At 25.6% G+C, this 24,607-nt stretch overlaps 1 protein-coding gene across 4 annotated transcripts; it reads right to left on the bottom strand.

The window, feature by feature from the left end:
- On the bottom strand, window positions 1–24,607 carry LOC135931324 (ubiquitin carboxyl-terminal hydrolase isozyme L3-like). 4 transcript variants are annotated; one of them, XR_010573012.1, is made up of 10 exons: window positions 24,385–24,607; window positions 24,167–24,292; window positions 23,997–24,126; window positions 23,825–23,958; window positions 23,703–23,778; window positions 20,928–21,035; window positions 20,843–20,878; window positions 14,169–14,440; window positions 848–909; window positions 243–273 (listed from the first exon to the last, which is right to left on the bottom strand). XR_010573012.1 is itself a non-coding variant. In XM_065468363.1 (7 exons), the coding sequence occupies exons 1-7, from the start codon at window positions 24,439–24,441 to the stop codon at window positions 184–186; spliced, it is 675 nt and encodes a 224-aa protein (XP_065324435.1). In that variant the 5' UTR covers window positions 24,442–24,607; the 3' UTR covers window positions 1–183. The 4 variants fall into 4 exon arrangements, 3 of the variants coding, with proteins under 3 accessions (XP_065324435.1, XP_065324443.1, XP_065324446.1); XM_065468363.1 differs by lacking the exons at window positions 14,169–14,440; window positions 20,843–20,878; window positions 20,928–21,035 and having other exon boundaries at window positions 1–273; XM_065468371.1 differs by lacking the exons at window positions 14,169–14,440; window positions 20,843–20,878; window positions 20,928–21,035 and having other exon boundaries at window positions 1–273; window positions 23,825–23,955.

Here is a 24,607-nt window from a genome sequence, read left to right as displayed (position 1 = left end):
CATAAATTCTTAACAATTTTATTGGATATTTATAAAAAAAGTTAATTAACATTTTTTCAACAACCCCCTTCTCTAAAAAAAATCCGGATATTTAAATTTTCCGGTAGGACATAAGTAAACTTTAAAATAAATATCAAATAAATTTTTAAGGTAAAATTTAATATTTATTTGTCTGAAACAATTTTATATATCTTCCTCTACCAATGCCAAAATGCTAAATCGTAATTCATTAGGATTAGACATCATAACTTGTTTCAATGATTGCACACTTTTCTATAAATAGTTTAAACATTTATTATATAAAATAACGGTGGAATAAATATATATTATATATTAATATTTCACCCAACCGAAAAATTTTCAAAATGAAAGAAATGCTGAAGATAATGTTGACCTTAAAAGAAATAATTCAAACATTTAAATTTGATATAATTGTTTTATAAAAATTACAATGATTATTAGCATTACCTAGTTCGATTTAAAAAAATTTTTGAATCGAATTAGCAAAAATTGCATTTAGCCTAATTAACTTATAATTTGAAGAATTGGATGTAGAATAATGTAATAAGAAATATAAATTGTTATAATGATTCAATATCAAGATTTATAAAAAAAATGGCCACTACAATTGATACAATGTTTAGGCGGCAAGTTTTGAGTAATGAATATTTATTAATTCTTGTATTTAATCTCCCTAGTTTAGATTGAATTTTTTTATTCAAAAAAACCATGAAACTGGGGAAATACTTTGGTATAAAGCATTTATAGCAATTAATGATAAAGTTGTTAAAGATAGAGTTTAAAAAAAAAATTTTTTATCATAAATTGAAGTTTTATTTTCACTTACTTCTAAAAAGTTTTCATAATCATTGATGGTTGATAGACACATAGGTGTAGTGTTTCGGCCATCTAAAACAAAATAGTTTACAAAATAAAGAAAATTAGGTCTTTAAGTACCATTCATGAATCAAGAGGCACTTTAAGTTTTTGTTTTAAGACTAATAAAAGTTCCTTCCTCCCCTCCAGAAATAAATGAATAAAATATACAGTTGAGGTTCCTTATCGGCAATAGTAATCCGACAAAAATATAATGCCTAAAACCAATAAAATCTCAATAGGAAATTACCAAGCCCCTCTCCTCCTTAAGAAAATACGGATATACCTATCGTCCCATTTAAAATTTAGGAAAGTAAAAGGCTACGTAGGCGCAGGACTTCTTTGATAATTCAATGATGCCAATTTAAAAATAATCAGCAATCGGTGTATTTTTGTTAATTAAACTAATATTTATAATGATATTTTATAACATAATAAATATAGAATTCAAAAAAAAAATGATTCTAGCATTCATACATTATGCGTCCAGATTCGATTTCGTAAAGTTTAATAATAAATTATTTTTTTTTAAAATAAAATTTTGACTTTGGAAGCACCCTATAATTATTTTTGGGTTAAAATTTAAAACTTCAGATTTAAAAAGAAAAAAGAATTTCAGATATATTAGAAATAGGTATTGAAAATTCGCATGTTGAAACGTGTGTGAATGTTACCAACAAAGGAAAGGTCTAAATATTATTATGTATAATGGGATAGTGACATGAATTTAAATTATTTAATTCTGATTGGGATTTAGAGGAAAATCTCTTTGAAATTCTTAAGATAATTTTAAAATTCAGTAGACGTTTTTTTTATCATCTCAAAATGAATGTATCTTAAATATAAATTTAGCTTTAATATTCCATAGTATAATATCCGATTGATTGTCAATAATAATGACAACATTGATAATTTCTTCTCAAAATATATGTAATAAATTGAAGCATAGACTTTTATTAATTACTTATATTTAGGTATTAGTCACACTCAGAGATCTGGCCGGGTTGTATTTTAATATTTTAAATATACCTGGGCCGGGCTTAAAAAAAATAAAACCAAATATTTTAAATCGTCATTATTAGCTATAAAAATTAAAAATATATTTTAAAAAAATCGGTCTCTGTCCACACTATTAGACTCCATGTTTCAAAAGTTAAATATCGTAAATTATTATTTTAAATATGTTCCACTTTCATTCAATTTTTATGTCATTATGTGATTGAAATATTTTATTAAATATATGGAATGGTGGAATGTGCGGGGAAAGATATTATGAAGCAATTATTTAGATGAAAATCGATATTCTGAAATATATTGAATATAGGGCTGTACCGATATAAATGTCAGTTTAGGATAGGCGCTGATATTAGTCTTCAATCTTTTAATTTTTTTTCTATCATTCAGAAGTCTGAAATTAAAATTTATTCTCTTATTTTTATAAAGATAAACATACAATACTATAATTTTAATTATTTTATATTTCATTCTTATTATATTGATTGATATTTAATTTGTTTTAATTTTTTATTCAAATAAATATACGTAGTTTTTTATACAGAGAATTTAATAATATATAGTGTGCTAACATATAAATTTATATTTATTTTTATAAAGACTAAAATAGATAGTGAAAATGAACATTAAAAAAATTATATGGAACTATCTAATATATATAATCTCCATAATCAAAATATGATCGTTTTCGTATCTTCCTAATGTTTAAAATTTAAGGAGGCTATTTAGTGTAATGTTATTTTTTGCTCTCTACGAGAGTCGAACCACAAACCTCCCGTTTCAAAGTCGTATGTTTTAAGCATGCACCAACTTGTATAATTAAATTTAAAATAAGCTGATATTTTTAAAATTCTGTCATTTATAACCTAGTGTTGTTAAAAAACCGAGTTTAAGGTCGGAGCCGAAAAATTTGCTTAAGCTCAAGCCGGCTCAGGAGTTAGCTCAAGCCGGCTCAGGAGTTGGCTCGAGTCTAATTTTGAGCCAAAATTTATTATTTAAATATTTAAAAAGAATATAAATATTTTTTTTTGTTTTTAAATTTTTTTTAAACATAATCTATATATATAATCATCGTAATCAAGAAATGAACGTTTTCGTATATCCTTAATGTTAATTTTTATTTTTCTTATCAACTTTCCTATCTTCTTAATGTTAATTTTTCCTATCAACTTTCTTATCTTAATGTTAAATAAATCGATGGAGACTATATCTCTCTAATGTTAAATTTTAAGAAAATTTTTGGTACATAACGGGATTAGAACCCATGAATTAATGTTTTAAAGGCAAACGTTCTTCCCACTCAGCCACCTTCTATATTAAATTATTTAATATAATCTTTCTTATATATGTTATTGTTATGCAATTTTATTTTTATTGGCTTATTAATCTTTATTATTATTGGCTTATTAAGCTCTTATTTTATTGGTTTATAGTTATTTATATTATTTAATTTTAAAATCAATCATTTTTTATTTTAATTAAAAAATCGTAACGAAATGATTACAACAGGACATAATAGTACATCTGCCAAAGGCCTCAAAATATAGGAGACAGTAATTAAAAAGATGCTTAATTTTTGTAGATATTATTACAGAATAAATCACCAACAGGTTGGCACAAGATTTAAATCATGTTTGAGCTTACCTCTGGTTATCAGAAAATAATTTTAAAATCTCAACTAACCCATATTCAATCTGCATTTCACATGTTGATAATAATAACGAAATGATTACAACAGGACATAATAGTATATCTGCCAAAGGCCCCAGCATATAAGAGACAGTAATTAAACAGATGTTTAATTATTTTCTTTATTAACTAAGCAAACTATTTATTTGAAACAACAGGACATAATAGTACTGCCAAAGGCCCCAAAATATAGGATACAGTAATTAAAAGATGTTTAATTTTTATAGATATTATTACAGAATAAATCACCACCAGGTTGGCACAAGATTTAAATCATGTTTGAGCTTACCTCTGGTTTTCAGAAAATAATTTTAAAGTCTCAACTGACCCATACTCAATCTGCATTTCACACGTTGATATTAATAATGAAATGATTACAACAGGACATAATAGTATATCTGCCAAAGGCCCCAGCATATAAGAGACAGTAAATAAACAGATGTTTAATTATTTTCTTTATTAACTAAGAATATTTATTTATTTATTTGAGATTCTTAAGATACAGAATATTTAAAACTGTAGGTAGATATTGATAAATTGGTATTGTATGTCATTTCCAGAGTTCAAATATTGTTTTAAAATTTTTATACTGGCATATTTTGGGGTGGTAATATGAGATTAATGTTTATTTTTCAATTGGCTAAATATAAATTAAATTTATTCGTTAAATCTAATTTATAATAAGTACTTAGGATTAGTGAGGAAGGTTAATTTTCTGTAATGGGAAGATATTGATAAATAGGTATTTTAAAATTTGCAAAGTTCCCATATTGTGGTTGAGATAAAAAATATTTTTACTACCATATTTTGCGATGGTGAACGTATATTTTTCATAAAATCTTTATGTAAGGAGTTAATGTTTTACAGCGACATGCTTTTGATCAGGTTATCCAGGCTATTGCCGATACCTCAACTACTACCAGATTTTTCTATATAGATCCTCCTGGTGGATCAGGTAAGACGACATATCTTTATAATACTCTACTACACTATCTTAGAGGACAACAAAAAAATGTCTTACCCTTTGCTACCACAGGAATATCCTCTATACTTCTAACCTGTGTAGATTGCCCTGGGTTCAATTGCAACGATTTTAATCTTCCATCTCCTGACCCTATCACTCAATCTAATTTATATGATCCAATAATAAAAGCAGATGTCGCAATAATAATGTTAGCTAATCTATATGTTTTACGGCGACATGCGTTTGATCAGGTTATCCCGGCTATTAACGATACCTCAATTACTACCAGCTATTTTTATATAGATAATGGAAAAAAGAAATACTTTCAATCTCCTTATTTAATGGAATTTACCTCCAAATTTTAGAAAATTCACTGAATGTTCTCAAAAAAAAATTTCCTGTAATAGTTCATGATTTTTTTATTCCCGTCATTCTTGATGGGTTATCAACTAGTAATTTATATTATTATATTATGAAAATAGATTTATTTTTTGAATATTTTTTTTAATAAAAAAAAATGATATGCTGATATTGTAATATTATTTTTGTTACAATTTATTAGTAATTTTCATGTCATGTCCAAAATTTTAAGCAAAAATATTTTTTGAAAAAGATTTTTGAACATTTGATAAGAATTTTAAATTTTCTTTGTAATTGAGGAAATTTTTTGAGAATTTGATTATAAATAAGCAATCTTTTAGATGAAATCTTTTATAGTTTTTTTTATATCTTTGTAAAATTATCTATTTTTATGTATATTAAAAGAATTGGTTTTTTCTAAATTACTTTTTTAAAAATATTTATTTGCTAACATGTTTAAATAAAACTTCAGTGAAGATGTACCCTAGATAAGTGACAATTGTGATAATCGTTATTCTTGAAGTTTATTAAATTTTTTTGTCGCAAATGGGTATAAATATAGGTTGTAAACATTTTAAATTAAAATTTCAGTGAAGATGTACTATATATAAGTGACAATTGTCATAATCGTTTTTCTAAAAGTTTTTTATTTTTTTAACCCAAATGGGTAAAAATATAGATTGTAAACGGTTTGACTAAACTGCGAATGCTAAGGTAAACTGCGAATGAAAGGTAAACTGCGAATGCTTAGGTAAAATTTTTTATATATTATCTTTTATTTGTAGTGAGATCCATTTTCCTATGATATAAATAACTTATAAAAAATTAAATTTTTAGATATATTCAATAATAAAGAAATATACATTAATAGTTTAATTATCATTTATCTCATAATAAATCGTTTAAATCTTTTAATATAATTATATTAAAGATATTCAGGGTTGGGCAGTATCGCGGATATTTGTATCTAAGATACAAAATACTTTTGTATCTTGTATCTTTTTTAAAATTTTGGAAAGTATCTTGTATCCAGTATCTAAGATACATAATATTTAAAAGTATTTGTATCTTAACCAACTTTGTATTCAAAAAGATACAGATACTTTTAAAAAAATTTATATTGGCTAATTTAAATAGTATTAAAATTTAAAATGATATTTTTTAAGATTTAAATGAAAAATTTAATCAAAATTTAGATATTTTAAGATAATTTTTGATATATGACGTTGGTCGTCATATAGCAATTTTCTAACAATTAGAACTACCATATTTGAATCGTTTTATATCTGTCTATTTTAAAATTATGGAAGAAGAAAATAGAATAATATGTTTATCTTCGTCTTCAGATGATTCTTCAACCGAAAATTATAACAATAAATTTAAACTAAGCATACTTAATGGCAAATTTTTTGAAGTACTTCAAGATGATCATAATAAAAAATTCATCGTGACTTTGGTATTGACGAAAAAAGCAACTGTTACAGATAACGGCTCTAACTTTAAGAAAGTTTTCAAGGAATTTGGATATTCTATGTAGCTGTAGAGAATGACTTTGACATCAATGATGATGAATGTATAGAATTCGAAATCATTGAAAGTATTATTTAATACTTCTTTATAATTTATTATGATATTGTAAATTTTGTAAAAATTTTTATTCAAATAAAATTATTTATTTGTTTATTTAAGGGTCTAAAGAAGCCTTAATAACATTGCCTCAACACATTCGTTGTTTGTGCCATACGATAAGTCTTATTGCCACAACAGATGTCGAGAGAGCTATTAAGGATTCTCCTAACATTTCTAAAATTCATTATCCTGCAATAGCTAAATGTACTAAGCTATGGAATGCAAATAATAGGCCTAAAACTGCAGAACTTATCAAACCAGTTTTAGGAAAACAATTAGTTACACTTTGTTGCACTAGATGGAATAGTTTGTATGATAGTTTTCATAGTTTATTAAAATTTAAAGGCGAACTTCCTAAATTATGTTAAAAATTAGAATTTCCAAAATTAAGAGATATTGATATTCAATATTTAGAAGAATATTGCAATATAATGGCCCCATGGGCTATAGCGATTGACAAAATAATACAGAGTGAAAGGAGAATCATCTCCAATTTTAAATGTCGTTAAAAAAATTACAAATTTAATTCAAACTAATCTACAATTTTGCAAATTATTAGCTGTTGCCATAGAATTTAAATAAAAGATTTAAAAATATATATGATTTTGATAACAATGTTAAAAGTGCATTTTTGGCAACTATTTCTCATCCCTATTTTAAAAATCGTTGGAATGATGGTGAAAAAGAAAAAAAATAGCTTCAGGATTTGTTATTACATGAAGTTTTAATTGTTTTTAAAAATAATATTGAAATTAATACTTAAACAAAATCTTCAATTGATGAAGATGATGATTACTTTTGCCTTAAAAGTACCACATCCAATTCTAATAATTCAATAAATGATATTGAAATAGATGTACTAAATTATATGAAAGATGACATGCGGAGTATAAATATGTTAAATAGTTATAAATATATAAAAGAAATATTTATTAAATATAACACAATATTACCCTCCTCAGCCCCCGTTGAAAGATTATTTAGCTTTGCTAATATGGTTAATAGACCAAATCGTCAAAGATTGAACGATAAATCATTTGAAAAATTAATAATATTAAAAAATAATGCTGATTTATTATTATTTACTAATTATATAATTTTTAAATGGAATATCGCATTATATTTTATAATAAATTTGTATTTTCTACAATTTATTTTAAATATTTTTTTATAAATTTATATTATAGATAAGAAATAAAGCTTTATACATTTTGATTTTGACTATTTATAGTTTTTAAAAAAAGTATCTTGTATCTTAGATACTTTTTTTTAAAAATACAAGTATCTTGTATCTTAGATACTTTTTTTTTAAAAAATACAAGTATCTTGTATCTTATATCTTATTGAAATTTTTCTAAAGTATCTAGTATCTTAAATACAAAATTTTATAAAGTATCTGTATCCGAAAACAATTTTCTTAAAATTTGCCCAACCCTGAAGATATTAATAATTAAATTTTAAATTCCAATAATATTAATTCCGCAAGTTGGCGTGTATTATTATAAAATACTATTATAAAAAAATATAATCATTTAAAAATGTTATATATCAGAATTTACTCCTAAAACATTAAAGATTCATTTTAATAAGCTGAATTATCATAATACGCATGGTGGAGGGCTATGTATAATATTTAAAACAAAATCATGCCGGTAAAGTATATTGTTAATATTACTATATAAAATATTATTTTGTGTCAAATGATATTCAATAATATCAAGTTACTATTTAAATAAAATAATTTAAATATTATTTATCTTGATTTATCTAAATATTATAGTAAATGATTAATTTATATTTATATAATTAGAATCATATTTATATAAATATTTCACATGATGCCATTCATTCATTTACCTTTTTTCACCTCAATAACAATAGATTTTTTTTTAGTCGTCATATATCATAATATATTCAATCAGAAATGGATAATCACGTAAGAAAATATTTATATTACATGGGTAGGTCCTGAAGAATCTAGATACAGATGTGAAAAAATTAATCTTAAATACAGATACTAGTATTTTTTTCAAAATATCAAAATAAAATTAGAATAGTTTATAAAATATAGTTTTACTATTTGTGAAGAACATAACATATTCATTTAGTAAGAATGAATATTTACAATAATTAATAAAATATTTAATTATGGGTTAATATATCAAGCATTTTAATATCAGTAATAACCCATTCTTATAGATAGGGAAAGGAAACTAGTATTTTTAATAGGAGTTGAAATATTAATTTGTAAAAGAGTATTTAAAATAGATTTATTATTTTATAAGATAATCAAAATTTTCATATAATTTAGTATTAGACCTTTGCCATTTTGGCATACAATTGTACCAAAACCAAATAACCTTTCAATTGAAGTTGATGAAGATATTACAGTATTATATTATGTATAATGCGACAAATTAAGGAAAAGGTAGTGCATCAGCCTTCAAAAGACGTGTACCAAGATTTAATAGCTAATGAAGAAAATTATTTTACTCCCAGAGATATCAAACAAATATTAAATATATTTGTTCTCAAGATTTTCTAGTATTATAGGTGTTGATAAAACTTATAATTTAGGTCCCTTGTTTATGACGACAACAGTTTTCAAGAATCAAGTGCTCATGTCTAAATATTCACAGGATCATCCTATATTCTTTGGTCCTATATTTTTGCATGGCAGCTCTGATTATGAAACTTTTAACATTTTCTTTTCGCACTTGGAAGGCGTCTTCAAAAAGAATAAAATAAATGTTGAAAATCTTATATTCGGCAGCGATGAGGAGCTAGGTTTAATAACTTCGTTAAGAAAGAATATTAGTAATTCTACACATATATTATGCACCTATCATATGAAAAAGAATCTAAACTTATTTTTACAGGATAAAGAGGGAATGGATTCAAGGATAAGGGAAGATATTGTAACTAAAATTTTTGGCAAAGAAGGACTTGTATTTTCATTAAGCGATAAAATCTTTGGAGAAAAGGTTGAAAAACTGCGAGATTATTGTAGAGATAAACAGTTTATTAAATTATTGAAACATATAGATGCCAGTTTAAAAAATAATTTATTTTTATATGTATATTTACCTTTAAAAAATAAGGTGATATCGTATCTTTATACTAACATTAACTGCGAATCTTTAAATAATGTGTTAAAAATAAAGTTTAACAACACCTGTGCATATGATGGTCAATAAAATTTATGAATTAAGTTTAGCACAAGAAAAAGATTTTGAAAGAGCCCTTCTTGGTATGGGAAATTATTATTTAACAAAAAAGTATGATGTGACAACAATTCGTCATGAATGGGACTAGATAAGTGACGATCAAAGTAAAAAAATAATATTAAATGTGCTTAAATCACATAGTACAAATAAACGAAAAAAAATTACCTCGTCATGTGGTGGATTGACATTAATTCAACCTACAGGATCTAAAAAACCGTGTCAATCTAAAAGATCTAGATCAGATAGAACTAGAGCCTAGTTATTATAGTTCCTACATAAAAATTAACCAGTAGGCACTAATTTATTTCAGAATTAATTTATCCAAAGGCCCTTTTTAGGGCCATAACACCCAAAAGTTCGCTATAAAATCCAAAGACATTTTTCATGGTCATTTAAACAATCAAATTATATTACTTTAACGATTAACTTAACAAAACAAAATTTGTAGAAAAAGAAATACATGGACGCTTAACCCACCAACAATTCTCATTAGATATTAGCCGACGTTAAAACCCCAAGTTATTATATCTCAGAATAGCAAATAAAATCTTTCGAAATCAACTGAAAATTCGAACAAATACACCAATCCCCCCCTCTCCATTCTTTACTTAAAACCAATATATCATTTTACAAATAAAATATAACATTTATAAAATTACCGGAATCCCTTATCTAAATTATATATTTCCCCTAAAAATGGTAAATCTTTATACATTATATACATTTTTTGCTGTGTAAAATAATCTTTTATAAACATTATATTTTCGATAAAATTTTTCTGTGATATCTTATTTATTAGAATGATATTATTGTATGGTAATATTGTAATAATGGCAATAAAAACAAAGTGGCTATTTATAAAAAAGATAAATATCAAGTATGCAAAAATTATTTTAAAAAATTAATTTATCTTACTTTAACCATTAAAATGTGATCATATGTAATTTATAAAAACCTATATTTGTTCTTGCAATTTTTCGAATGATAGATAATATATGGAATTTAGCTTACTTTTTAAGTAATAATACAATATTAGAATATAATAAAACAAAAAATAATTTTAAATTTTTTTATAAAATAGTAATACGCCATCGCGGATTTAATATTATTGAAATTTAAAATTTAATTATTAATATTTTTAATATAATTATATTAAAAGATTTAAACGATTTATTATGAGATAAAAGATAATTCAACTATTAATGTATATTTCTTTATTATTGAATATATCTAAAAATTTAATTTTTTATAAGTTATTTATATCATAGGAAAATGGATCTCACTACAAATAAAAGATTTTTTTATCTTTTATATTCTTACTACATGTTGGCGTTGGCTTTAGAAACATTTTTAGAGTTTCAATGGATTTATTATTATTAGTTTTTTCTGATATTTTATGCACATTAATTAAGTGACGAGAAAGGTTACTCGTACTTATATTTTTGCTATAACATTTGATATCATAACTAAAATATAAATTATATATAAATATAAGTCTAAAATTAAAATAAATTACTGTGAAAATGGATTATTTTTATCCGAATCTTCCTCATTTTTTTTCCCCAATTTTAAACAAGGTTCACAATAAATATAATCAGGCATTATCGTGCTTTTCTTATTCTCATTCTTCAAAATAAGATTTCCAAAGTACTTCCACACATAACTTGATTTTTGATTAGTAGAGAGAGTTGTTATTTCATAATTGTATATAGGGTGGTTTAAAACGCGCAAATCCATAAAAATAATTAATATAGCCGAAATGAATATGGTGTATGAATGAATGTAAATGATATACACTATTCTATTATATAAAGCAATAGAATACAATTCATGTTTTATTATATTAATGTTAATATTCAAATTTAAATAATAATAATTTAATATATAAATATAATTAAACAACATTCTAAATATTATACACGCCGCGCCGCCGCCATAAGAAAAATCGGCGGCTAGCCGGCTTACGCCGCTGATCTCAATCGATGGCTGTTCCGGCGTGAATAAAATTGCCGGCGGCGCACAGGTCTAGTTGAGACTGGATCACTAAAATCGGTTCACAAAACAATTATTGTAACATCTTTACTGAAAAAGATAACATATTTCCAGTAAAAAATAATGAGAAAAATAATGAATTTATGACAGGTATTAGAAGGAATAAAATAAAGGAATTAGAAGGGCCGGATTTAAGTAATGAAAAATTAAATTTTCTCAATAATCAGTGTATTTCAAAACTTCAGGTTGAGATAGAATCAAAGAGCAATATTTTAGGGCTAAATAGTCCTAAAAATGATATACAAAATAAAATTGATAAAAAAAACTAAGATTGAGACAACATTTGATCAAGTATCAGTAATTGAGCAAGAAGTATGAATTAAATAAGGTTCATAATGCAATAGATACATTAATAAAAAAATATGAGATAATATTTGAGGACACTTTGGGATGTCTTAAGGACTACCAGGTGGGCCTTAAACTAAAATAAGGTGTTACTCCCCTTTTTTAGGGTGCCGATGAGTATCTTTTGAATGGGGAAAGGAAGGGGAAATCAAATCAGACCGGTCAGGCGCGCACGCAGAGGGGAGGGGGGTGGGCAAAAAATGCAGATGCCGGATATATTTTTCAAAAATATTATTGTTTATATTAATTTATATTTGTTAATATTTATTCATATCTCATATTAAATATATATTTAATTATATTTATTATCACATTCATCTACTAAGTTATTTTATCTAATTTCGATTTTAAGTTTTCGGGCGTAATATTTGATGAGAATAGCGGAGAGCATTTTATTAAAACTAAAGGATATTAGGGCTAGTTGATGAAGAATTTCATATTTTATATGTTATTGTTGAGTCAAAAGCAGAGGGATATGTGTTTAATATTTTCTCCCTCGATTTGCAGCAAGGCAAGCTCATCGTTAAAACATTAATATAGGATCAGTAGAAGAGTATATCTATATATTTATATCTTAGATATATTTATAACCCAAATAAATGTGGTCTTTAATTCATCATGCAACACTTACCAATCTGAAAATATTACTTCCACAAAAGCCTTCCTAAACTTTTTCAGATGGTGGTAGAAAAAAAATATTTGTTAGATTTTTATCATGAAGATGTTAAAGTATCTTATGATGCCTTATTAGTTAAATAACTATAAGATTAACTATGGATGATATAGTCCCAAAAAATGCTATGGATGATCTGCATTATTTCAAACACTATATTCCCAATGTATTAAAAGGGCTTATATATCTTAGCAACTCTTCCCAAACTAATGTGAGAACATTCTTTTTTTTAAGAAGAATAACAGAGCCCTGTAGAGGTACCATTTTCAGGGCACGGCCCGGATTTTTAAAAAATAAATTATATTTATTTTTGATTTTTATAGCTAATAATAACGATTTCAAATATAGGCTGTTTTAAAATATACAGTCCGGCCCGAATATTTTTTTTTAAAAAATTCAGGCCCGGTCCGGGTGTTTTTTTAAAAAAATTTCGGGCCCAGCTCGGGTATATTTAAAAAAATTAAAAACGGTCCTACCCAGGGGCCGGGTCTGCAGGTCTCTGAAAAACATACCAAGAAGTACCACAAAGTAGATTGAAAGGTTTGGATCTTTTGAATATTCATAAGCATTTGACGACAAGCAAGGATGAGATAATTGAAAAATTAGAACAATCCCAACGAAGATTGGATTTTTCATTGTAAATATATAACATACATAATACAATTATTCCTAAGAAACTTTTTGTGTATTAATTTATATTTCTAACATTCAAATTTTTTATATTTTATATATAAATTTTAAAGGCTCAAAAAATTCAAATTTTTATTTTGGGTCATTTAAGTGATTCTTTTAGTGGTTATTCACTTTATATTTTATAATTCATATTGTTTTTCATATACTGCTAGTTATATCCGTTTAATATTTTTTAATTCATATTTATTTTATAGATTTTATATGCCGGTTTGTACATATAATTTTTTTATAATTCACATTAATTTAAAATTGTGTATTAGAAATAGTTATTAGTCCTTATAAATTTATGCTTGATATTTTTAAAAAACAATAAAATTTCTTTAAAATTTTTATTATACCCCCCCCCCCCCCATTCCTCCAGACGAAATTTCTGCGTCGCGTGAGACCGGTGGTTAAAGGGCGATATAAATGTTCCTATTGATTATAGTAATTGGGTCAAACCTTTGGTTCCAATATGGAAAGTTAAGGCCTTACGTCGACCTTCGGGTTACTCTCAATTCTTGGGTGGTGGAGGTTAAATATCCATTACCTAGAATTGAAGAGATTTAGCCAATTTAAAGGGAGGAAAAAATTTCTCTAAAATTGACTTTTCCACAGCATATTTACAATTACCTCTTAAAGAGGATATTAAATTATTTAAAATTACCACTTCTAAAGATTTATTTGCTTTTTGCCGATTGCCTTTTGGTCTTAGCGTTTCAGCGCCAGTTTTCCAGCGCAATATGGTATCTTTGGAAGGTGTCTTTTATTATATGGATGATCGTTGATTACGGGGGTAACCCCTGAGCAACATAATCATAGGGTAGAAGAAGTTTTTAACGAATTCTCGACAATGGTTTAAGGGACGGTCGAGAAAAAAGCGTATTAAGAATGATAGTCTATTTGGGTCATACCATAAAGGGAGTAGAAGTAAAATCTCTTGACAAATATTTAAAAAATATATAAAGCAACCCAAAAATAAGGCGGCTCAGTAATTCCTGGGTATGGTAAATTATTACCATAGGTTTATAAGAGAATTTGCTAACATAGCTGCTTCGTTATATCATTTATTAAAGAAGGGTATACATTTTGAATGAGAAGAATCACAGCAAACGGCCTAATTATTGAAACAAAAGAATGGTGAAGAACCCATTTTAATATGTTTAAATATTGATTTACCAATAATTTTGGCCGTTGACGTATCTAATAAGGGCGTTGCAGAGTATTATTACATTTAATAAATGATATAAATACCAATTCTATTTTTCTCAAGGGTTTCTGATGTAGAGACTAGATATTCAGTAATTGAACAAGCTCTAGCATTAATATTTGGCTTAACCAAGTGTCGGGAGTATCACATCGATAAGATCAGTATATACCGACCACACACCATTAATTCATTTATTTAAGGAAAAAAAATAATTAATGTTATAACCTAGGCTACAAAGGTGGTTATTATTGGTCGGAAGTTTCAATTTGGAACTTAAATATTGAAGAGGTAGGGGAAATCACTTACCTGATTTTTTATCCAGATTGAGACCGAATACTGAAAGTTTAGAAGTAAATAACATAGAATCTTCCAAGGAAGATGAAAACTTAATTCGTAGCTTATCTCATACCCTAAAAGGGAGTCCCACTACTTGGGATGAACTCAGAACCCATAGCGTAAGAGATAAGGAATTAAACTGATTAAAATTAGGTTTAACGGGGGCAACATCCTGGAAAAACAATGAAAATAATTATAAAAAAAATACAAACAGAATTGTCCATAGTAGATGATTGTGTTACCCTAGGGAACCGGGAGGTTATTCCTAAAAAATTAAGAAATAAGATGTTAATATTACAGGCTGATCATCAAGGCATTGAAAGGAAAACAATGGGCCCGAGATAATATATAGTGGCCTGTTATGAATACAGAAATTGAAATAATTACAAAAAAATGTATTCCTGGTAATACTTATGCCAACATGCCCCATAAAGATGTAGACGTCAATTGTGGGAACGTATACACGTCGATTTTTTTTGATTTAAATAAATAATGATACTTCTTAGAACCACTAATATTGTAATCAAGATATTACAAAATTTACAGGCAAAATTCAGGATTCCAGAGGTCATTGTCTCTGATGGCGGTCCAGCTTTCATCAGCGAAAATTTTAAATCTGTGCTAATACACAAACTAAACATATTTTGGCACCACCATATCATCCTAGCTCGAATGGGCAAGCTGAGAGGATGGTGGCCATTGTTAAAAATTGGTAAGGCCAAATATAAAAGGGCGAGGTTGGATCGCTCAGTTATATCATTATAATTCTAAGAACAGTGGGGAGTGTTACTCCAACTGAAAAATTTAGGTAGAAAAACTAGAGTCCTTTTGGATCTTTTAAAACCAAAGGGTGGTACTGATGTTCTGTCAAAAGAACTCAATGTTACAATATACCCCATCGGTCAAATAGTATGGGCTCGATGGTACCAATGAAAAAACTACGGGAAAAGGATGTAATAGAAAGATTATGAAAAAAATTAAATCGTATACAGTTTGAAGAACGGAGGGTATTCGTCACCGTGATCAAACAAAAATATGGTTAAGATAATTTAACAGCTAATTAGGAAAGGGGAAGGAAGGAAAAGAGGAAGTAAAAGATGGGAAGATCAGTGGAGCAACAGTTAAGGCTTACCAAGTCAAGGACGGCAGATAAGAACGTAGTTAGCAGAAGGAAGGAAGAAGGGTATCTGCCTCCTGGTCAAGCTAATGTTAAACAGGTAAGTCATTTCCGCTGTCGAATGGGGTCATATTAAAATTCATTGCCAGAGAAGGATATAGGAATCGTAAGACAAAGATGCGCCGAGGAACGTAGGACTATATCATAAGGAGATGAGTTTTTGCTCAATATCCCGTAGAACTGAAGCAAGAAGTCCACATGGCAAAAATGATCAAATCTAAAAATCAACAAGCGGACATTCGAAAGTAGAGAATATACCTTCCCCTACTTGATGAAACAGTAGGGAGGAGGTGGGATTGTTTGCGATTACGAGGAAGGAAATGGAAGGCGAAATGTGCTGCATGGTTAATCGAGTGGAGGAGATAATGCTGTTAGAAGAATGTTGAATATACAGACGATGGGCCTGTGTAGGGTGTGTTGTAATTAAGGTTTTTGTAAAAAAGATATATTAAGTTTTAAAAAAAGTTTAACATGATGATATATATATGAACTTATCATTAGCCATGTATTTTATTTACTTGTTAGAAAAATACAGTGGCAACAAAGGGATTTTGTTTTAAAAAGAACATTTAACTTTATATATATGAACCTGTCGTTGGCCATCTATTTTATTTGTTGGAAAAGAAATAAATAAATACAGGGGCGGATTTATTTTGTTTTTAAGAAGGAACAGGACAATTATATTTTTTTTATTTTGAAGAGATATCTCAAAAATATCGTGAATATATTTGATTTTATTAAATTTGATAACGAAATATATATTTAATAACTCTTGCTATTTTGAAGGAAAACACATAATAATAATATATATACAATGTATAATAATAATCTAAAATATTAATTTAATATTTTATATGTGAGTAACTTTCTTTTTAATAAATTTTTAGAATTTTAAAGTTTTGAGACATTTTTATTTTTAAAGGCCGGGATAAGTGAATATTCTGAATAAAATGCCTTTTTAAAATTTAATACACCGATTTTATTTTTTCATTATGTATATTATATAATGATAAAAAAATCAATGTGGTCAGTATCGGATCGGTGCTGTTTGAAACAAATATTGACAAAAATATCGGAATGGTGAAAATATTGTGGATCGGTGCAGCTATAATTAAATAAGAATGTCACTTAACATTTTCTCATCTATCTTCACTAGTAGATAATGTTCTAAATTTGCTAAAAGAGATAATTAGATCTTCCTAAATTTCCAGTTCGTCAGAAAAATATTACATGTCCCAGCTATAAGCACTCCTACTAAGAGTTTTCAGGGGCTCACATTAAATTTAAGAAGATCCTCACTATGTCCATCAAATTTAAACAAAATAATTTTAATATTATAAAAATTGTTTCAAGTAAATTTTTAATTTTAGTTTTCGTGCAAAAAAATAAATTTATAAATCTAAATTCAGTGAAGAAATTTTGGCTTGTCGCAGCACCACTAACTATGTGATAATTGGTGACACTAATAGAGATGTAACGTAATGGAATAGGGTTTTCCCAGGAAACTTCGAAATTTCCCCTATTTTTATTTAATGTTTTTTTGATTCAAATAATCATTTTATCATATTTTAGAAAAATATTTTTTCCTCCTGATACATATATTATAATTGTGTTTTGTTTTTATATGTACTTTCATTTTCGATAATATAATAATAGCTCAACTCTAATAATTCATCGGGAGGAAATCTTTTATCTGAAATATATTTAATTTTTTTAAAAATAACTGAAATAAGGATAAGGAGTAGGATTAAAGGTTAAAAAAATATAGGATAAAGCCGACTTCCTCTTTTAATTTTAATTCAACTAATAATAATATAAATATCTAAAATATAATTTAATGAAATATATTGATAATTTCACAATACCATTTTTATGTAAAATTGTTCATTTTCCATAATGCAAGTTACCAGTTAGGGGATGGGAGAGAGAAAAAATATCCTCTATGTAGCAAGAATTTTTGAAAAATATTAAAGGGATTCATGAATTGTTAACAAAATATTTTATTTCATATAGGTTTATTCTATTCTAAATATTAGCAAAAAGTTAAAATTAATTTAAATATTTATTTCTTGCATATTAATATTTTATCTCATGAAAATTTAAAGTTTATTTTTTTACATTTTTTAAACTTTAAACACTGAAGGATATAAAAAAAATTCTATTTAATTTATATCTACTAATAACTATTATTAGAAAATTTCAAGAGTGTATGAAATGTTCAGATATTCAAATAGACAGAATTTTCCAAATACAATTTTTTTTCTGAGACTTCTTGTGCTACAAAAAAAAGAAACTACAAAACGCCTGCACTATAAGATATAGCCTTCGACATCAAGCGGTTACAACATTTCTTGGATCAAGAAGTGCTTAATTTGTATGCTTTTGGAGAAATATCATAATCACCTGAAACAGATATTTCACCTGAAATGGATACATTATTAGATTTAATATGACTGCCGATTTTTTTCATTGGAATATATTAATAAATTATTTATTACACAACAATTTTATGCGTCTAAAATGGATTTGGCTGAAATTATGAGAATAGCGAATAATTATATCGAAACTTAGAAAGTCAAGAGATAAAATTGACAAGGAATTTATCGAGATTTATGTGATTGTTGAGGTGAAAAAAATTTTGAGACTTAGAATCCTCGACTTCCACCGACAATCAAATCGTTCTAATATTAACGTGGACCTTTGAGGATTACTATAAAATAAGCGTTTCTATTCCACTTTTTGACTTTGAATCAAATCTATGAACGATATGCGATTTATCATTTGGCTCTATCTAATTTTCAAATACTATATCTTATAACTCTCTTTGATCTGAGGATATATCAAATTTTGATATTAAAAAATTATATATTTGGCAAAATTTTTTAATAGTATATAAATGCATCAGGCCAATTAATTTCAGAATTTAAATTGTATGAAAGATTCATTTTTGTAGATAATCCTCCAAGAAATACAGTGAACATTGATATTTATAATATTTTTTAACCGTATTACATTCGCTCTTAATATTTTATACTTTCTAATGTTTTATCATTTTTGTGTTCGAAATTATCATATATTCAAATATGATTGGTTCTAATAAATTTTATATGATGATTAATTCTAATAAATTCTATATCATTCCAATAAATTTTTATGCTCAAAAAATTATCCCCCCCCCTTAGAAGAAATTATTTCAATCTTAAAAGCATTTAAAATGCTCACATGATATTTAGTCAGTAAAAATTTTGTTAAACGAATAGGAAAGGATTAAAAATATAGTAAACAAAAGATAAGATAAAAATTTGGCCCTTATTAATGATGGGTGGGCAAATATAAGAATGGAATGTAATATGATTTTTATTATTGCAAATCCAAGTCCCATTTTCTATGAATCAATTAAAACATGGAACAATATGCATAAGGGTGAATATATATATATCCAGTGAAGTAATTGTTGATATAGGAAACACAAAAATTAACATAATAAATAATGCAAGTAATGAAGAAAGCCTAAACACTTGTGAGAATTAAATATCTAATTATCGAATGCATTGGGTCTGCATTTCATAGACTCAATTTGTTTTTAAATCTAGCAAATATATTGCCAATTTAAATTTTAGTAGCAAAAGCCCAAATTATTACAAAATATGTAAAATTCTACATTCTTTTACACGCTTAAGGAAAAACAACTACTTAAAAGATAAAAATATGATTGTTTCCTTAAAGTTGCCAAGCCAACCCAACTCTTTGGACAGTATAGTTATAATAATTAATAGTCTGTTAAACAATAATGATATTTTGTGGCAATCCTTCATATTTTGCTAAGAGACTTAATCTTCTTGATAATGAAGTTTTTAAATGATCTTGCAAGTAATGAAGAAAGCCTAAACACTTGTGAGAATTAAATATCTAATTATCGAATGCATTGGGTCTGCCTTTCATAGACTCAATTTGTTTTTAAATCTAGCAAATATATTGCCAATTTAAATTTTAGTAGCAAAAGCCCAAATTATTACAAAATATGTAAAATTCTACATTCTTTTACACGCTTAAGGAAAAACAACTACTTAAAAGATAAAAATATGATTGTTTCCTTAAAGTTGCCAAGCCAACCCAACTCTTTGGACAGTATAGTTATAATAATTAATAGTCTGTTAAACAATAATGATATTTTGTGGCAATCCTTCATATTTTGCTAAGAGACTTAATCTTCTTGATAATGAAGTTTTTAAATGATCTTGCACATATATACAATTTTATAAAGTCATTTCTACACAAATAGAGGATGCCAACGCTCTCAAACTTATCGGACGTTCATCAAGCATTTATTCATATCTGGGAAATCTCTTACGGGAAATTATAGAGATCGAACAATTTATAAAAAAATAGAAAATTTTTTTGTTGCCGAGATACATCACTCGACCCATGATATTATAGATAAATAAAGAAAATGAAATTGTTGATAAAGGATTAGATGTTATAAACCGATTTTCTGGATACCTAGATTTAGATGTTGCGAGACAATGACTAATTGCTCAATTTAGAGATCTGGAATCGTTACTAATTAAATAGTTTGAAATTATATCATACTTATTTGAATAATATATTAATAGCTTACATATTTTTGATATAACCGATTACCGATCCGATATCACTAATTTGTTTTTGTTCGTTATACATATTTAATATATTTTAATTTTTACTATCCCATAACATAATTCCATGCTTGTTAATCGATCCTTTTAAAAGGATCGAATCCCGATCACAATCCTTTCAAAAAATTGAAATCCAGGATCGACTTTTTTTAAGATCTATTTTATAAATTTCAAAAGAAAATTTATATTTATAAAGAAAATTTATGCTCGATGCAAAATTAACGAATATAAAAACAAATTAAATATAGTATAAATTTATTGGCATGGAATATAACAATCTATATATATAATCACCGTAATCAAGAAATGAACGTTTTCGTATATCCTTAATGTTAATTTTTATTTTTCTTATCAACTTTCCTATCTTCTTAATGTTAATTTTTATCTTTCCTATCAACTTTTCTATCTTCTTAATGTTAAATAAATCGATGGAGACTATATATCTCTAATGTTAAATTTTAAGAAAATTTTTTGTACAAAACGGGATTCAAACCCATGACTTAACGTTTTAAAGGCAAACGTTCGTCCCACTCAGCCACCTTCTATATTAAATTTTGTAATATAATCTTTCGGTTATTGCTTAAGTCGAGGGGTATATTATTTTTTTTTTTATTTTTTTTTTTTGTTATTTTTTTATGTTATTTTTTTTGTTATTTTTTTTACGTAAGGTCTATAAGTCGAAAGGCTTGATAATACGAAAGGCTAAAAAATAATATTGAAAATAAAAATAACAAAGGGAATGTTTAATGAGAATTTTGATTTTTAGAGAAAAAATATTATAATAACATTACATTATAATATATTAAAAATATGGAAATTAATATATTAAAAATATGGAAATTTTAAGATCTTTTCAATTTTTTTATTAATACTTTGAAATAATTTGCGGTTTTTAAAAATTAATTTTATTATATTAATTTTTAAATTAATATTTTTAATTAATATTTTTAATTAAATTAATAATTGGTATAATATATTAAAAATATGGAAATTTTAAGATCTTTTCAATTTTTTTATTAATTCTTTGAAAAAATTTGCGGTTTTTAAAAATTAATTTTATTATATTAATTTTTAAATTAATATTTGGTTATGAATTTATATATTGAGTAAGTATAAATATATTGTAATTACTTGATAGAGAAGTAAATGAGAAACATAAATTTTTAAAGGTATTATTAATTTTAGAAAGCATTACTATAAAAGACATGGGGATCGAGAGAATATTCATGAATATTTACTTGAATATAGATATTTTAGAAAACATAAATTATTAAATCGCTTTGATCTTTTTATTCTATTTATAAATGACTGTATACATTTTAATACAATTTTTCAATTTAATGAATAAAATTGACTCGTTTATTACTATATTTCGATATTTTTATTTTGTATAAATTTCAATAATATATTTCAATTTATTTCGAATTAACCCTTCCCAACAAAGGTTAAAAAAATCACTTAGAATTTAAAGATGGGGTCTATTTTACCCCTAATAAATACAAAATTTAAGATTTTATGCTAATTTTCCTAAAATTGCTTAGATTATCAGACTATATTTCAATTTAATGAATAAAATTGACTCATCACAATTCTTCTACTCTCCTCCCCTCCCTAGGAATTAAGAAATATTTTTAAAAAAGAAAAAAATATTTTAAAATATCTTAAAAGAAAAAATACATATTAATTTAAAAATTTATCACCAAATAATAAAAATATGCTACATTATTTTAAAAATTTATCACAAAAAAAAATTATCACTAAATAATAAAAATATGCAACAATATTTTAAAAATTTATCACAAAAAAATTATCACCAAATAATACTATATTAATTTAAAATAACATTTAAAAAAAAACATAAAAAAATAACATAAAAAAAATAACAAAAAAAAAATAATAATAAAAAAATAATATACCCCTCGACTTAAGCAATAACCAATCTTTCTTATATATGTTATTGTTATGCAATTTTATTTTTATTGGCTTATTAATCTTTATTTTTATTGGCTTATTAAGCTCTTATTTTATTGGTTTATAGTTATTTATATTATTTAATTTTAAAATCAACCATATTGTGTAAAAATTAGAATCACATCTAGTCTATTCATGATCATGATCATTATAGAATGTTAGAATTTCTTTTAAATTATTTATAAACATTTTTTTAAAAATAAATTGTGTATTTTATTATATTTTTAACATTTTCAACTATTTAGTTGGTTTTTAAAAAATTAATTATTAATAAATTTAAATTAAGGCACCATTTTATCAGATCTAATTGGTAAATTTATTCATATTGGTCAATAACTCATATTTAAAAAAGATGAACAATTAACATGGTCTAATTTGATAAAAAATATTGGTACATCTCTAATATAAAGTCAAACTATGTTTCCAAATTTTAGAAACTACTTTGAACTTTTAAATTATAAATGTGTTTATCTTGTAATTAGAATAGGATTAGTAATTAATTTTTGGGCAATTTTAGAATGTTCACAAAACATTACAAACAAAAATAAGAAGGGGTCAGTATCTGCATAAATACAACTTATGTTTCAGACAATTTTTAACCAATCCAATTTTGAACAAGTTTTGGACCAGCCAATTCTAATGCTTATTTTATAATAATCTTAAATTATAAAAAGTTTTAATTTATATTGATAAATAAAAAGGTATCTGCCACTACAAATCTGGTTCTAATTTGGAGATATATAACCAGGTCATTTTAATATTAACAAAAAATATTATGATAGCCTTAAATACAATTTTTACATTTTAATTAGTATTTACAATAGAAAAGGTTAAAATATTGTGAAATTTTACCTAATTTATATATAAAATTATTCTTTGAAATGAGAGTAATAAAGTGCAAATCAATATTATCATTTATCAGAGGGGCCTAAACAAAAATAGAATAAAAAATAACACTTTAGAGATTATTATACTGAGGATTGACCTTGATTAGCTAATTCACTATGACAATTTTGAATGTCTTGAAACTCTTCTAATATTTTAGCTCTAATTTCAGGGGTTTTATCAATTGTGCTATCATAGAATTTTTGGAATGGAGATTCTACTTCTAAAGCAAAATTTTTTTTTATCAATAAAATAATTTACTTAATTTTATTTGATTAACATTATTTAATATAGCATGTATTATAGCTAATGTGCCACATGCATTTTTAATGGTTTGATGGCAAAAATAAATGTCTTCATCTTTAATAGGAAATTCAACAAAATCATAATTCTAAATATAAATGCATTAAAAAGTACATAAAAATGTAAACTTGATTTAATGGAAATAAAAAGATAATTGCACAAATTTTAAAGGGTAAACTCTTTAAATACTTGGAGTCAAGCATAAGTATATCAATAAATTTCCATTTATCTGGTACACCCAAACTATCTATGTACTAATATTATAATTTATAATATTTATTATAAATATGTACTTTATTCATGACCTTTAATTAAAATTAAAAAAATATATCAAATATATATTTACATCTGGATTTCCCTCTAAAGGTAACCAATTTTTTTGGGACATCCAAATTTCATTCATTCATTCATTACCACGCCAGGTGCAATTTCATCACCCACCAGGAGTTGTAGCGTGCACCATGTATATTCACTAGTATATAGATCCTATACATGAGGTATACCCGTTTTATTATAGTGGACGGTACCACTATGTAGTCAGCTAGCATAGTAAAGAAGAGAGGAGTAAG

This window comes from Gordionus sp. m RMFG-2023, chromosome 1, assembly GCF_954871325.1.
Source record: "Gordionus sp. m RMFG-2023 chromosome 1, tfGorSpeb1-WG-v2, whole genome shotgun sequence".
Lineage (NCBI taxonomy): Eukaryota > Metazoa > Nematomorpha > Gordioida > Chordodea > Parachordodidae > Gordionus > Gordionus sp. m RMFG-2023.
Note: the sequence above shows the minus strand (reverse complement) of the source record. Positions and strands in the feature narration are given on the sequence as shown.